Genomic DNA, 14112 nt, shown 5'->3' on the forward strand with positions numbered 1-14112 from the left:
TAGCACACTGCTTTCTGGATTCCACAATCAAGTGGGTCATCTTTTGGGTAGGGACTACAGGTACCACTCCACTTCTGTGCTTCTCAGACAAGCTCTAATAAAAAATTCAATTTGTGCACACTGTAAGGAGGCTTTGGAGAAGTTGTTGTGTACACAGAGAGATGACTTCAACCTGCATTACCCTGAATTGTTGGCCTGTATTTGCCTAATACATCCCATCAGCCCTTAAGATTTCATGATCTTAATTGTATGCTGTTCTGAGCTCTGGACTCCTAGAAGAGCAGATGGGTTGCAAGCAACCAAACATCACCTGTTCTAATATTGGTTGTCTGAAAATAAACAGGTCCATTAGCCATGTATCAGTGTTTGCCATTCTGATCTCTTGGTACTAAACTATTCTAAAATCAGTTTTACGATATCACTAGACAAAAACACAAAGCTGAGAAGATGCCAGATAAAGAAGCACATTTCATAAATTATACTAACCTCAGGGAATCTGCATCACCTAAATATACTTGTAAAATATTCTCCTTTTTTACAACACACCCAGTTTTGGGTATCAATACTTTCAGTCAGATACAGTACCACCTTTTAGTTAAATAGCATCTTTCAACTCAAAATGTGGTCACTCCACCTACCTGTAGGATGAAGGCAACTATACAGAGTGATGAAGAGAAACTGTGCAAAGCCACTTGAAACATTATGCGAAGAAACCCAACCAGAACAGCAGGGAAAGCAAAAAACTGGAAAAATCATATTATTTAGATTAGTATCTGGCCAGTAAATTGGGGTTAGCATTCTATTCTCACACATGGACGGAAAAGGACTCTGCTTTTAAATTTCAGTGAACAGATGATGAAATCCCACTTCTTACTACTTTCATGCTGGGAGAGTAACCCAACACTGCATCAGCTGGGAGACTGACACCTACAGAGCTGCAAGAACACTCCACATGGAAACTGGCCTCTCCTTGAAGGTCTCCTAATCAGGACCCCTGCCGTATTATTTAAAGAATATAACACGTTCAAATTTGAGATGGCTTTGGAAATTGCATGCAGAAGCTGATGCAGGGTGTCTTGACTAGTCTAATACAAGATACTGTGTATATTTTTATGCCTTTATACTTAATTGCAATTGCATTTTAGTGGCCTCCATGATAAGGACAGATTATGTTTGGTGTCATTATTACCAGCATAACTACCCAGAGAAAGCCATAACAAAGCTACATTGCAGAAGACATTAGCGAATATCCCAACAAATGCTATTGAAAAAGAAAAAAAAAGGTCATTTCATTTGGGACTATTGTCATCAGTACACAGATCCCTCAGATTTGCAGTGGTTTGCATCAGTTTCAAAACAGCAATACAGAAAAGTACACAGAAGCAAAAATCAAACCTGTGAAACAAACCAAGATCTTCCCCTCCAAGAACAGATACAAGCAACCATGTAAACACCAGCAATGTAATGCTGAAAAGTAGCTTTATACATCTCTAAAAAGACTCAGATACAATGGATTTTGAATATATCACAAAATAGGTATACAGCCTTACAGAGACTACTACAGGTTTTAAGGGTCTTACATCTTTTTTCTTCAAGACCAGGCCTGAAAGGCTACATGGTCTCTTCCACAGAGCAAGGAGTAGTTTTAGTAGCTACTAGCAGAATAGCACAAAGTAACTTTTGTTGAAATCTTATTAAAACAGAGAAGAAATAAACCTGCAAACCAATTTTGAGGAAAGAATAACTGTTTTAAACTGTGCAGAGTTTTTTTAAAGGAAACTTTTTGGAAATACGATATTCAAACAGAAGTGGCAAAAATCCAAAGAATGAAGAACATACTGTCGCTGTGCTTCATTTCGTTAAGCAAGTGAAACATTTGAGCCCTCAAATTTTCACTTTGCATTTCATTCTTAGAAAGTGTTACATCAGCATAGTCGCCAGGTAAAACTGCTGGTTTATTCTAAATGGACTTCCTTCAGACACTGGCACAGATGATGACTGATTGTCCAATTCTGAAGCTATCAGAACTGAACGGATTTAGCAATGTCATAAACACCTCTCGAGGGAGTCACCTGGTGTTGAGAACTCACTTTACATGCCGTGTTTCAAAATTAGTTTTAATGGATTTACATTAGATTCAAACCCACTTTAGAGCTATTATTTCTGCCTTTCAACCTTTTCACCCACTACTGCAATGCAATACAGCACATTCTATAATCACATGTTTGCAGGCCCGTGGTAAAGTAAACAAAACTTCAAAGAGTTATTATTTAAAGACTCTGTGTTACAGCCATAGGCCTGACTGTTATTCTTTCTCACCACCCCTTTGGGCCCAAAGTACATAATCATCCAGTAATTGAACTGAAATGTCTAAATGGCTGGATCCCCTGAAGGACATAGGTAGTTAGCAGAGAAGAAAGTAAGGGACATTTTAAAAAAACACCCTCGTGGCACTTTCCTGCACTACTTAGAAATACTATGTAAATGTAACTGACCTGGACTTGCGAGGCTCTTGCAGAAAAAAGAACAATGCACCAATTTTCCGAGATTGTAACTAAAGTAAACATTAAATATAGAACTGTGCTGTATTTGGAAGCAAAGATCTTACATTAATGTGCTTTCAGAAAAACTGGGAAGAAGGAACAGAAATATACAAATGTACACAGAAGTATATATAACACAACAGTATCCCTAATACCATGTGAAAGCAAACCCCTCTAGGTCCTCATATTTAACAGCCCCTCCGAAAAGTGTAATGGATAGCAGATCCCAGTCTTTCATACACTGTAACTGTCAAAGTGCTCAGGAGATAGATTAGTGAAGGCTCTGACAGCTCTCTTTTACATTCTAAATGACATCTGTGTTCAACAGAACAGAAATAAAGATTAAGGGAAACACCTGATATGATAGCACTCAGCTTACCTCAAAATGCAATATTTAAAAAGTACAGAGAAACATAGGTCTGCTTTCTTGTACTGTAAGTAAAAACTGGTGTCAAAGCCTCAGAGGTCTTCACTGCTGCCAGAAAAGCAAGTACCGTAGCATTCAACAGACTACAGGGGCAGAAGCCACAGCCTCTGACTATGTAACTGTTGAAATCCAAAGGTGTTTTGCCTGAGAAGGAAGGGAGCAGACAGTCTTTGAATGCACACAGAAAATGGCTATGGGAACAGTTATGCAAGCACAGGAAAATTAACTCGGCCAAAACCTTTGCAGCCCTTCTTCAACTTCAGTGATGGGGAGAGTGCCCATCGTTAATTGGTGGCACCCCACTGATTCTGCATCTTTTGCAGTACATACCCACTGCAAACCTCTTCTAAGAGGTTATTGGTATTACGGCTTTGAATGAAACCAGAGGTGATTTCGAATAGGTTTTTGCTGGTTGGTTACATAAACCATGACTCTTATTGCTGGAATAACACCTCAAAGGCAATATAATGACGACATGACAATGTATGTAAATCAAGAACTGCATGTGGGTTTATTTTACACTTGAGAAAACAGTGGATTTAATTGTGTGAACCAAAATGTACTGTACAATATTAATGATAAAACATCAAAATGTATAATTCATAGTGCATTGCTTGCTTTATTTTTATTTATTTATTTTTTTTGTCAGATAGTTCCTTTAAGTACATGCATCTCGAAAGATGCAGGTGCCAGTAAAATTCCTCTATTTATATCAAGCTGCAGGAACTAAATTTTATTCAAAAAGTGTGGTTTTACATTATATACACAGAAATCGAATATAAAATGACAATATAAAAAGTTAAAAGAGAAAGCATACAGCCAGAAGGTACAAAGAAAGTTGAACAGTTTAAAATGGTACGATATGTAACATGTATTTTTTTAAGCTGATGCTGGCCATTTACAAGGAACAGAATCCAACATTTGCCCCGTTTTGTTTTCATTTACCAATGCAGCACACTATAGAAAGGTCAGCTTGTACCAAAGCTTAACATTTGTAAATAACTATAAACTGCAGTATTTTACAGGAAAAAAACAAACAAAAGAAAACAAAACAAAAAAAAAAAAAAAAAAAGGAAAATAAAATAAAAGAAAGAAAAGAGCATTTTTACACTTGTTTTAAATAACAGCTTGCATACTTTTTTGTTTTTGTTTTTGGCCAAAAAGTGGCAATTCTCAGCATCCAGAGGGTTTGGGCATAGTGGCAACTTGGTTTGCTTTTTTTTTTATTATTTTTTTTATTTAAGTTATACAGTTGTGGCTTCCTAACCCCTTGAGTACTATACAGCTCTCCTTCTTCCAAGGACTGCATGCACAATTTCTTCACAAACCAGTTCTGCATTAAAAAAAAAAGAAGAAGCTCATTCATTTAAAAAAAATAAGTTCTGCTTCTGACACAGCTTTTGTTTGAATGAAATGCCTTTAAGCCTTTTGTTTCGTTTTTCCTTATTTACTTATTTAGTCACTGGGAAAGGCACAAAAATGCTATTACAGTTCTCAGAGGGTTAAAACTTGACACTACCAGGTTCTGTGACCTTTATTGTCATGGCAACTTTGTAATTTTAGGATGTCTCTTTATCATTGTTCTTTGTGTCTTTCTTTACGGCTAAATTAATGTCTCTCAATAGTGTCTCCCACTATATTCTACAAAAGATAGCTTAACATCAAGGACAGATGTTGAAAATAAAGGTCAGACTTTGACTCACAAAAATAAAAACAGAAACAAAAAATAACCATGCACAGATCAGACAAAGAGCATATAAATATAACTACAAAATAAGTGTAAGAAAAACCAAGGTCCAGATAGGCAGTTCAGCAACAAAAGTAAGACTGATTTCAGAGGCTCAGGTCAGGCCTAGTGCAGTACTATGAAGAAGTTTAGTGCAATGTTCCTGTGGTCACTTGCATACCTGGCTGCTTACCTGGACGCTATTGTTTTTCTAACTCAGTTACATAGATCAGATGGTCCTCTGGGGACTTGCCATGTGTTTTACTAAGGTGCAGTTTGACTGCATGCTTGCTTGCAAAAGTTCGGTTACAGAGCTTACACTGGAATGTGGAGCCTAAGTCCTCCTCGGCAATTCCAAGTGAGCCCAAAGTCTTGTTTGCGAGGACTTTTGTAACATTCTGCTGTTCTTGAATCTGATTAAGTGGCAACTTTGACAGATCCTTCAAACTAAACCCTAGGTGTGTCTCTAAGTGACTTATGTATGTAGAAGCAGTCCTGAACTGAGAGGCACAATCATTGCAAAAGAAAACAGGATGTCCTGTGTCCAAGTTCTTTAAAAATTTAGTTCCACCTGTCCTCCTTAACTGATACTTCACATTGGCCAGCCAGTGGCTAATTGTGGTCATGGAAAGACCAGTAAACTTAGAGATGTGTACCCGCTCTTGTGGACCTAGGTCCGACATAATGTATTTGCCTTCCGGGGTCTCCCTCAAGCTGGAAGCAAACTGGGCCTGAAGGATCAGAAGATGCTGAGGGTTCCAGTTGGACTGTCTGCCCTTCCTCTTGTGTACTGGTGACAGTTCATCCAAAGCTTCCTCAAAACTGCTCCCATCAGCATCAGACTTCTCTGACACGGTAGACGGAGTTGAAGACTTGGGTGTCAGACGCCCTGTGAGGTTCTTCACCATATCAGAAATATCCAGCAGGGCGCTCTCCCTCAGCGGGGATGAGGCAGAGTCAGCCACACTGGAAACAAGAGGTTTGTTTTTGGACTTTGTTAAATCAATAGGTTGATCACTGTTCTCGTAGTAATACCGGTCAATAGCATCAGCCTGCTTGACCGGAGTGGTTGGGTAAATGGGTTTGTCCAACATGCTGTTGCTAATTTTGTACAGCATGGCCAAAGGGTCCAGAGAGGGGCTTACCGGCTTAGAAATTTTGCCTAAGTGGGTATTCATAATGGACTGTAAAGCACTCAATGGATTAATGAAGGATGGCTCAGGTGAATGATCTGTGATGATTCCTAAATTACTACAGCCATTTGCAACCTTTGTTTTAAGTGGCTCTGTACCATTTGGCGTATGTGCTTCTGCTGGACTATCCTTTTTGACCTTCTGAACTTCTGTCTCAGAGCTCTTCTTCTGCTGCTGTTTGTTATTTATTTCTTCTGGTTTGGGGAAGTCCTTGTTTTCTTTAGCAGCAGGTGACATGGGTTTGACTGGAGAACTCTTCTCTTTCTCCAAAGGCTTTTCTTCCTTCTTCACGTTGATTTTACCTGTAACTTTCTCCACTAGTTCTTCCATAGCAGATACATTGCTCTTGTGAGGTGGGGGTGTGAGATTGCCTGGGGAATGGATGAGTGCGTTGTGTTCTGACGACAGTGATTTCACACTGCTCGTGTAAGACGGCTGCATTTGAACGCTCTGCACCGCAGGCTGAAGGGGTTTGACTGTTCCCGGGAGCTGGTAAGCCGCATGGATACTGGGATATCCTCCCCAGGAAGGGGCTCCATTCTGAGCTTTGCTGATAGCTGTTGTCACTGTGTTTTCCAGGGACTTCAGTATGTCTATTCCGCCTTTAGGACTATCATCTAGGTCCTCCTCTCTGAGGTACTGATACAATGTTGTTGGCTCAAATTTCTCTGCAGAGTCCTCATTCTCTTCTTTAATCTTCTTTTCTGTTTCACTGACCACCACCACCTTTTCCTTCTCTAGGTCTTTCTTTTCCTCCGAGTTTGTGGAGCCCACTGGGGAATCAGGCTGTTTTTTAATGTTGGAGGCTGGTAGCCTTGTGTGGGTGGTGGGTGGAAGAGGTATAGACTGGATCTTCTCCTCCACCACAGGGTCCAACACTAGCTGTTTGCCTTTTTTGGAAGCAGAATTGGTCACCTTCAGAAAATGACCAGTGACCATCATGTGAGCAGTCAGCTGCTGCAAAGTGTCATGGGAACTGCCACATTCCATGCATTTCAGTATTTGGGCTTTGCGTGCCTCAAACTGCCAAGTGTAGCTAGCACCATTTTGATAGCCATAGCGGTTGTTCGGAGTCACATAGGGGTTGGCAGTTTTCTGATCCTTTGCAGACTCACCCAGTGAAGCTTCTGCAGTGATCCCTGTCGGCTCCGGTGAACAAGGTGAAGCTAAGTCCTGAAGTGCTCGTTTTTTGGTGGAAGGGACCAATTTAGTGATGGCTGGTACTGGCTCCTTCAGAGGCACTTTCTGGTAATGCTTTGTTTTTATCATGTGGACGCTGAGGTCTTGCAAAGACTCAAATGAATGCCCACAGTACATGCACTTCAGCACTTTTTGGGCATCCTCTTTGCCTTCCATTTCCATAAGTGATCGTTTTCTAGGTTTTGACCACCGTTTGGTCTTATCAGCTTCTTTATCTCTGTTGTCATCACGGTAATGTCCAGTTTCATTCATGTGCACTGTTAGTTCCACCAGTGTGTCATAGGCTGCACTGCAGTCTTTGCATCGGAACTTGCTAGCACCGGTGAACACAGACCCATAAAGTTTATTGTTTTGCCGGTAAAGCTGTACTGTGCTGAAAAGACTAGGCTCTGGGAGAAGTCCATATGATGAGGTCTGCTGCAAAGTTTTAGCTAATGCAGCTTGGTGCCAGTCGTAACCTGAGCCACCACTGTTACTGTTACTAGTACTACTGGTAGTTGTACTGGTACTGGTGTTGGTACTGGTAGTACTAGTACTCTGGGAATTGGCATTGGTGTCGGTACTGGTGGTGTTTTCGTTCTGGCTTATTCCGTTGTTGCTGGTAGTTGGATTGGATTTCTTTAAGTCCAAAGCTAAACTGGACCAGCAAGTCTCTGAAAGCAAATTTGCATACACAGCTTTTATTTGTGCCAAGCTGTCCTGTGGATAGGAAACATTGTCTGTGCACTGAGGATCCTCTTTCTCTTCTTTAGAGGAAGTGCTTTTGAAATGGGCCAGCTGATCGCTGTTTTCACTAAACGGCGAACCATAGCCTGCATCCTGATTAGTTGCAGTGCTGACTGGGGAGTTCTGGTAGCTTTGAGCCTCTTTGATCTCCGCTTCTTCATTGCACAAATACTCATTCTCCTGGATGTCCAGAGACAGCCCATCATCTTCCACACTGTCTTCATCTATTTCTGCTGCTTTCAATTCCTCCTCAGGAACATATGCTAAAATACAGGAGGGGAGATGGGGGGGGGGGGGGGGGCAGGGGGGGAGAGACAAGACAAAGTTATTGAACATGCACATTTTACATTGCTGCTGTCTTCTGTACTAAATGCAGTAACCATAAAGACAAATTTTGAAGATACGTCCAGAAACCAAACTCATAATCATTCACACACTCTTACCTATAAATTCGCATACTGTGTCCTGGTTACAGTTTGATATCAGTACTACCTAAGAATAAACTTTGACTTCAGCAGTAAAATATGTGCCAGGACCACAGCAGATACCATAATATCAAACGCAAAATCAAACAAAGAGCCTACTAAACCAGTTTTTATCAACTTAAAAAATGGCCTGGCGCTGAGCTATATTTACTGCACTACGTATGCACAACACATTGCAGCTGACCTGCACCCCTCAGACCTAGGCACTCAGAAATACTGGCTTGACCAACTCCATCTCATCACTGCTGTCTTTTCTGGGAAACCAGCTTTAGCTACAGCTTCAAGGGCCATTTCTGTGTCACTGACACCTGACTCTGATGGAGCTACATGGGGCAAGTGTGTCGGGTCAGCTGTTCCAGGGTCTGCTGGTGGCTGGCTGCACTAGGTCTATCGGAGAGCTGAACAGCTTTCATTTTTACAAGGCAAAAAGGGAAGCAAGACTGTGATTGTTTTCTGAAATGCCTTGGGTATACTCTGCTTCCTGTTACAATCTGATGTGTGTCCATCTACCATTTTGAAAAGAGTAGTCAGAAACTAAAAGTAAATGTTAGAGATTAATTTTTAAAAACAACAAAAAACTTGAGAGCTCCATCACAGCTTGATTATTGTCTTACGGTAAATATAAAACTTTGCTATTGTATTGCTAACTTGTGGAACTATATAAACTTATCAAACTATGTTTTTATCTATTTCAAACTATTTTTTAAACTAGCAAATGTGATATTCATGAGCAGATGGCCATTACATCAAAACACATTTACTCCAAGGGCCCAATTCACAGAAGTGGCTTACATGTACCTAAGTGATAAATGTACACTTCCATTGCAAAGCAGAAAACATACTTGTACACATTTCCCTCCAGTTTTGTAAAAGAAGCTTTAAAAAAATCACAATGATAATGGAATGTAGATCATTTATAAGCATGTCAAGGTAGAAAACATGGATTGTGAACAATTTTCAGTAACTGAATAAAAAAAAACACGCCTGCTTGTCAGGTGAACTGTGCAGCAAATGCTGCTGAAAGGTGGCCTATGTCCCTCCATGGAACAATACTGAAAGCAAGCCAGAAAAAGAGGCACTTCTGCTCCTATGTGATATGAAAAAAATATGTATTATCATGTTAACAAAGCCAAGGTCTTCTTCAGTTGGGGGGAACATAAGTAGAAGTTGAGCTTCTTTTTCTATGCAGTTGCTAATATACTCTGAAACTTCTTTTTCTGAAAAGTAAAAAGAATCTTCTCTCACTGGAATATAAACACTCTTTGAAACTTTTTTTAATTATTTTTTTTTTTAAGAAAAGTAACAGTATTATGGCCTGTACTGCACTCTGTGTTCACCTTTGCAATTCTGTCTTAATGCAGCCCCTAACTACTTCAATATTATCTTTTATGATAAAAGTAGGAAAGTAGTACATCTAGTACTGGGGTAGTGCTGAACCTTGAGATGACTGCATCTTTCATCTGTCCTCTAAGCGTTAATTTTTTTCAGAAGATAATTTGACCTTTTGTGTTTTAAAAAAGTGTTAAGCAGGGTCCAACTCCTTACAGATGCATCAGCCCCAGTTGCTTTCTGATATGTTTAAAAGGACTGGTGAGTACAAAGCACAATAGAAGTTGCTACAGAAATCATCTTGGAGCCAAAGGCCAGGGGGATGCCAGAAAAGCATTATAAAACCAGGAAAAAAAATCTTAAAAATGCATTTAATCCATAAAATGAAGAATAAAATACAGAAATAGTAAAAAAACTAAGAAGTCAATCAGCTTCCCAGTCTTGCAGGAATGCTGCTGTTGAAACACTCTTCAGGAGTACAATAGTACCGCTGCAGTTCTGAACTCTGGGTATGCAAGTAGCATTCCCTCTCACAGCTACAGTCTAAGTCTGTTAGCTCCGTCATTAAACACACCTGCTTTCAGTCATTTCTAACAACAAAAGACAATAACATTTTTAAGTTTCAGAAAAGTAAGTAACAGTTATAGAAGAATATGGTTTCTGATTCTGAAATTAGGTTTAAATTAAAAAACAAACCAACAACTCTGAGGCCTAAAATGCATAAAAATGGACAGTTACCATCTGGAATTTTTATTTGAAAAAATAACCAACAAAACTTTGTAATGATCAGCAGACAGTCAGCAAGTAGAAGCTGAAAACTGAGGGGGCCCACACCGAGCTTTTATGAACAGCTATATTCTTACTAACCTCAGTGGAACTATGCCAATCCTCTCTAATTTTCACATCCCAATATTTCAATAAATAGCTATAAGAAACTGTTGTAAGATGCTGAATGTTGCTGTAGTTGATAGAGCATTTTGTAAGAAATCATGTGAATTATGTTTAAATCTCTTTACTTAATTCTACTTTGCATAAATATAGATTTTTATAATTGCTCTATACAACCATCTAAATATCTGCTTAAGCAGAACTGAAGTGGCTTAAGTTGAGCCACTGCCCTATCTTTTCTTTTCCTTTATTTATTTATGACGGCATGTCTTCTCTGTTCTCGTACTTTTGCACTTTACCATAAAAATAAAAGGAGCTAACCCACATAAGAAACGTTAAAACTGCAAGAAAGATCAGTGTTAAACTGCCAAAGCAAAGAAACTGAGTGTTGGGGTGAAATACCCATCTTTCACTTGCTTTCCTAGTCTTAGGTTTGGCTGAGACTACTACACGATTGAGTTCACTCCCTTACCAATATATACCGCAGCATAAGAATTGTCCAGGACTCCCATTTTCTATGATTTCAGAATTTAAGACAGATTCTAAAAAACCCCATGAATTTACATGATGTGCACACCAATATGTCTGTACAGTTGTTATCTGAAACAATACAAAGAAATAATGCTTCTTAACCAAAAAAGAGAGTAATTTATCCAAAATGTTTAATTTCTATCACTGCAATCAGAAAAATTTTATTTAACTCCTTTAGTTACCACAGGATGCACATAATACCTTTTCATTCAAGACTACTAATGTTTTTAAGATGAATAACAGCACACCCAACATATGGTATTTTGCAAGGTCAGTGCAATTCTCTAACTGAAAAGGTTTTTGCTAGGACTAATTCAGTAACATACAAAATTAAGAATGGTAATTTCTAAAAACTTGTATGTTTTACTAGAATTCTCATGGAAATTTGACAAATAAGTAAGCTTCAGAATTTTAAACACAGCAAAAATATTCCTATTATAATTACTTGCAGAGACAAGTAGTATCATTCGATGTCAAATAAAAGTGTGAGATGTCCAGATTCTCCCCCCAAATTATAACAGGTAGATCAACAGACAGATTTCAGACAACAAATCTTTCTGTGACCGAAAAAGTCTCAGCAATCCTCTCCAGATATTCCTGCATCTGCAAAGACACTGCTGGTTTACACATATCCTGAAACCACACAAAAATACAAAAAGCAGATATAAGCAGTGATCCTCCTCAACAAAAACTATATCCAAAGCAGAAGAAATTACATAACATAATGTCAGCTTTTCTTCTCCTCATTTGTGCATGCACAGACTGGCAAATGCATGGTGGAAAATGGGGAAAAAGCTTCACATTCTGGACAACTAAAAATTACGGGGAGCAGGTTTTATTTCTTTTCTTCTTATTAAGTCTTGCTAATATTTTTTTGCCTATAAAATGTGCCTTCTGCATGCCAATGCTTCCCCATAGATACACTGTCATCTCTGAGCAGTGTTAAAAGCTGTGCATTCTAATCTAAGTGGACATGAGACGCTATATATTGTACATGTGAGTAGCACAGCACATTGTGTTTGCTTCAGTGAGAATATTTACACTATAAATACACATCCATTGTTTGAAAAAGCAGACAGAGATCTGAAATGTAAAGATGTGGTTAAAAATATAAATATTCTCACATAAAACCTTTCCATAACCTCAGACCGGTGCTTTTGAAGGAATCTGTCTCTACGGAGGTATTCTTTTCCGTTCAAAAAGGGATTCAGCATTGAATACATTATTTTGAAAAGAACAGAAAGTAACGATTGTATTTGTTTTTAACAGTCTAAAAATCAAATGTAGTAGATTCTTCGAGACTCAATTTTAAATCCTCCAAATAAATAAATTTATTCAGAAGAAACACCTTAGGATTGAAGGCCACAAATCACTAAAGCAACCGAATACCGAAATAATTTTCACTGAAATACGTATTTCATAGTTTCAACAAATAGGGATAGGTTTAAGTGTAAAATCCTTCACTAAATCAGGGCCTACTCTGGAATTAAACAATAGTGGCACCATGTGAATGGTCACCGTTCTTCAACACATGTATTTCCACAGCTTCTAATATTTACCCAGCCAACAGGAGACAGCAGCTGCAGAAGTTTTCACAGCTCACACTGTCACCTTGCACAAACGGCACTCTAGGTTGGGGCTGAGTTCCACTGCACGCATTTCATGTCTTGGGCAAAAAAGTACAGATAGAAAAGACAATCTATAGCTACACATCTCCCTCATTACAGAAAAATGAGAGGGAGAGGGGGGAAAAAAACATTTACAGATACATTTCCAGAATACATTTTTGAGAGTTTTACAAAAGAATCCAGAATCTCAAATTGCGAGAGGTTAACATGCCTGCTGGAAGATTTGCAAATTTTCTATATTAGTATATACAAATGTTCATGCAAAATTCTGGCACAGGTGCTACAAATCTATGTGTGTGTCTGTATTACAGTGTCACTACAGTGGAAAAATATGGCTTAGTTTCGACAATGGCTGAGGAGCAGCACAGAATGTCAGACAACCAAATAACCTTACCACAGTGGTTTGTGTCTTTCATTTCTAATTGCAGCAAAATGGGGGGCAAAATACTGGAACCGCCTACCCTCTAATTCTAATGCAATGGGTCTGAAAAGTAGATAAGGTACTGTAACAAGAACAACCTCCATGCTTCTAGCAGGTTGAATGATAACCCTTAAAGGCATCCCATTAAAAACCAACAAAACGATTCTTCACCTCCTTCTCTTCTCTCCCCTATCCCCTTAAAATGAATGCTGCAAATTATTAGCCAATGCTGGCAATTGGAGAACGAAGCAGCTTGTATGTGGGTACATTTTCACAGTGATTCTAATCTGAGAAATTTACTTGCTCTTCCCCTTCTATCTGATAAACTATACATTCAAGCATTCTCATTAGTGTTCGGATCACCAAAGAGAGCTGGAGATGAATCAGTCCATCCACCCCTCCTCTCCCTGCTCTGTCGAGATTATTTCATTGAAATGTTCATTTTCATCCCTGCTGGCAACATTAGAATGGAAGTATTTAACCTGTTTCCATTACTTATACAAATTACCATTATGGAGTAGGACAGATGTTAGAATCATGCCACATAACTGACTTCCATACATTCTTTACAGGGAGGATAAGAAGAGGGAAAGCTGTTAGATCATATTATCCAGTCTCAATAATGTTCTCTCTGCTACCAGATTCATTAACTTCCAACATCAACGTTTCACTTTCTTTCTGCGTGAAAATGCTCTGTCTCCTTGAGCTCATTTAATTTGGAGCAGGAAATCTTTGTCAGAAATAATTTTTTGATCAGGTGCTCTAACTAAGGGGTGAAGGGGGGCTGGAGAAAGAAAAAAGAAAAGGGGGGAAAAAACCCAACACCTTGTCGAAAATGTTATTTCTCTAACATGGATGATGAAAGAGAAGTCAGTTAAGATGCTGGTACTCAAAGATGGCTGTCACTTCAGATAGGGGATGGCATGACTCACCTAGACAGGTGACGCTTTGGTGGAGCAAAGACTTGCTGCATTATTGAGAGCACCAGAGATCAGGATGACAAAGACTGTAGGGC

At 39.0% G+C, this 14112-nt stretch overlaps 1 protein-coding gene across 1 annotated transcript in view; it reads right to left on the reverse strand.

The window, feature by feature from the left end:
* Window positions 1–3458: 3458 nt before the first annotated feature.
* TSHZ1 (teashirt zinc finger homeobox 1) overlaps window positions 3459–14112 on the reverse strand; it is a 54226-nt gene continuing 43572 nt past the window's right edge. Inside the window, exon 2 of the mRNA XM_040588634.1 lies at window positions 3459–8078. Within this exon, the coding sequence (XP_040444568.1) occupies window positions 4897–8078 (3182 nt within the window). The 3' untranslated portion in view covers window positions 3459–4896. The remainder of the gene's footprint in view (window positions 8079–14112) is intronic.

Source organism: Falco naumanni, chromosome 3, assembly GCF_017639655.2.
Source record: "Falco naumanni isolate bFalNau1 chromosome 3, bFalNau1.pat, whole genome shotgun sequence".
Lineage (NCBI taxonomy): Eukaryota > Metazoa > Chordata > Aves > Falconiformes > Falconidae > Falco > Falco naumanni.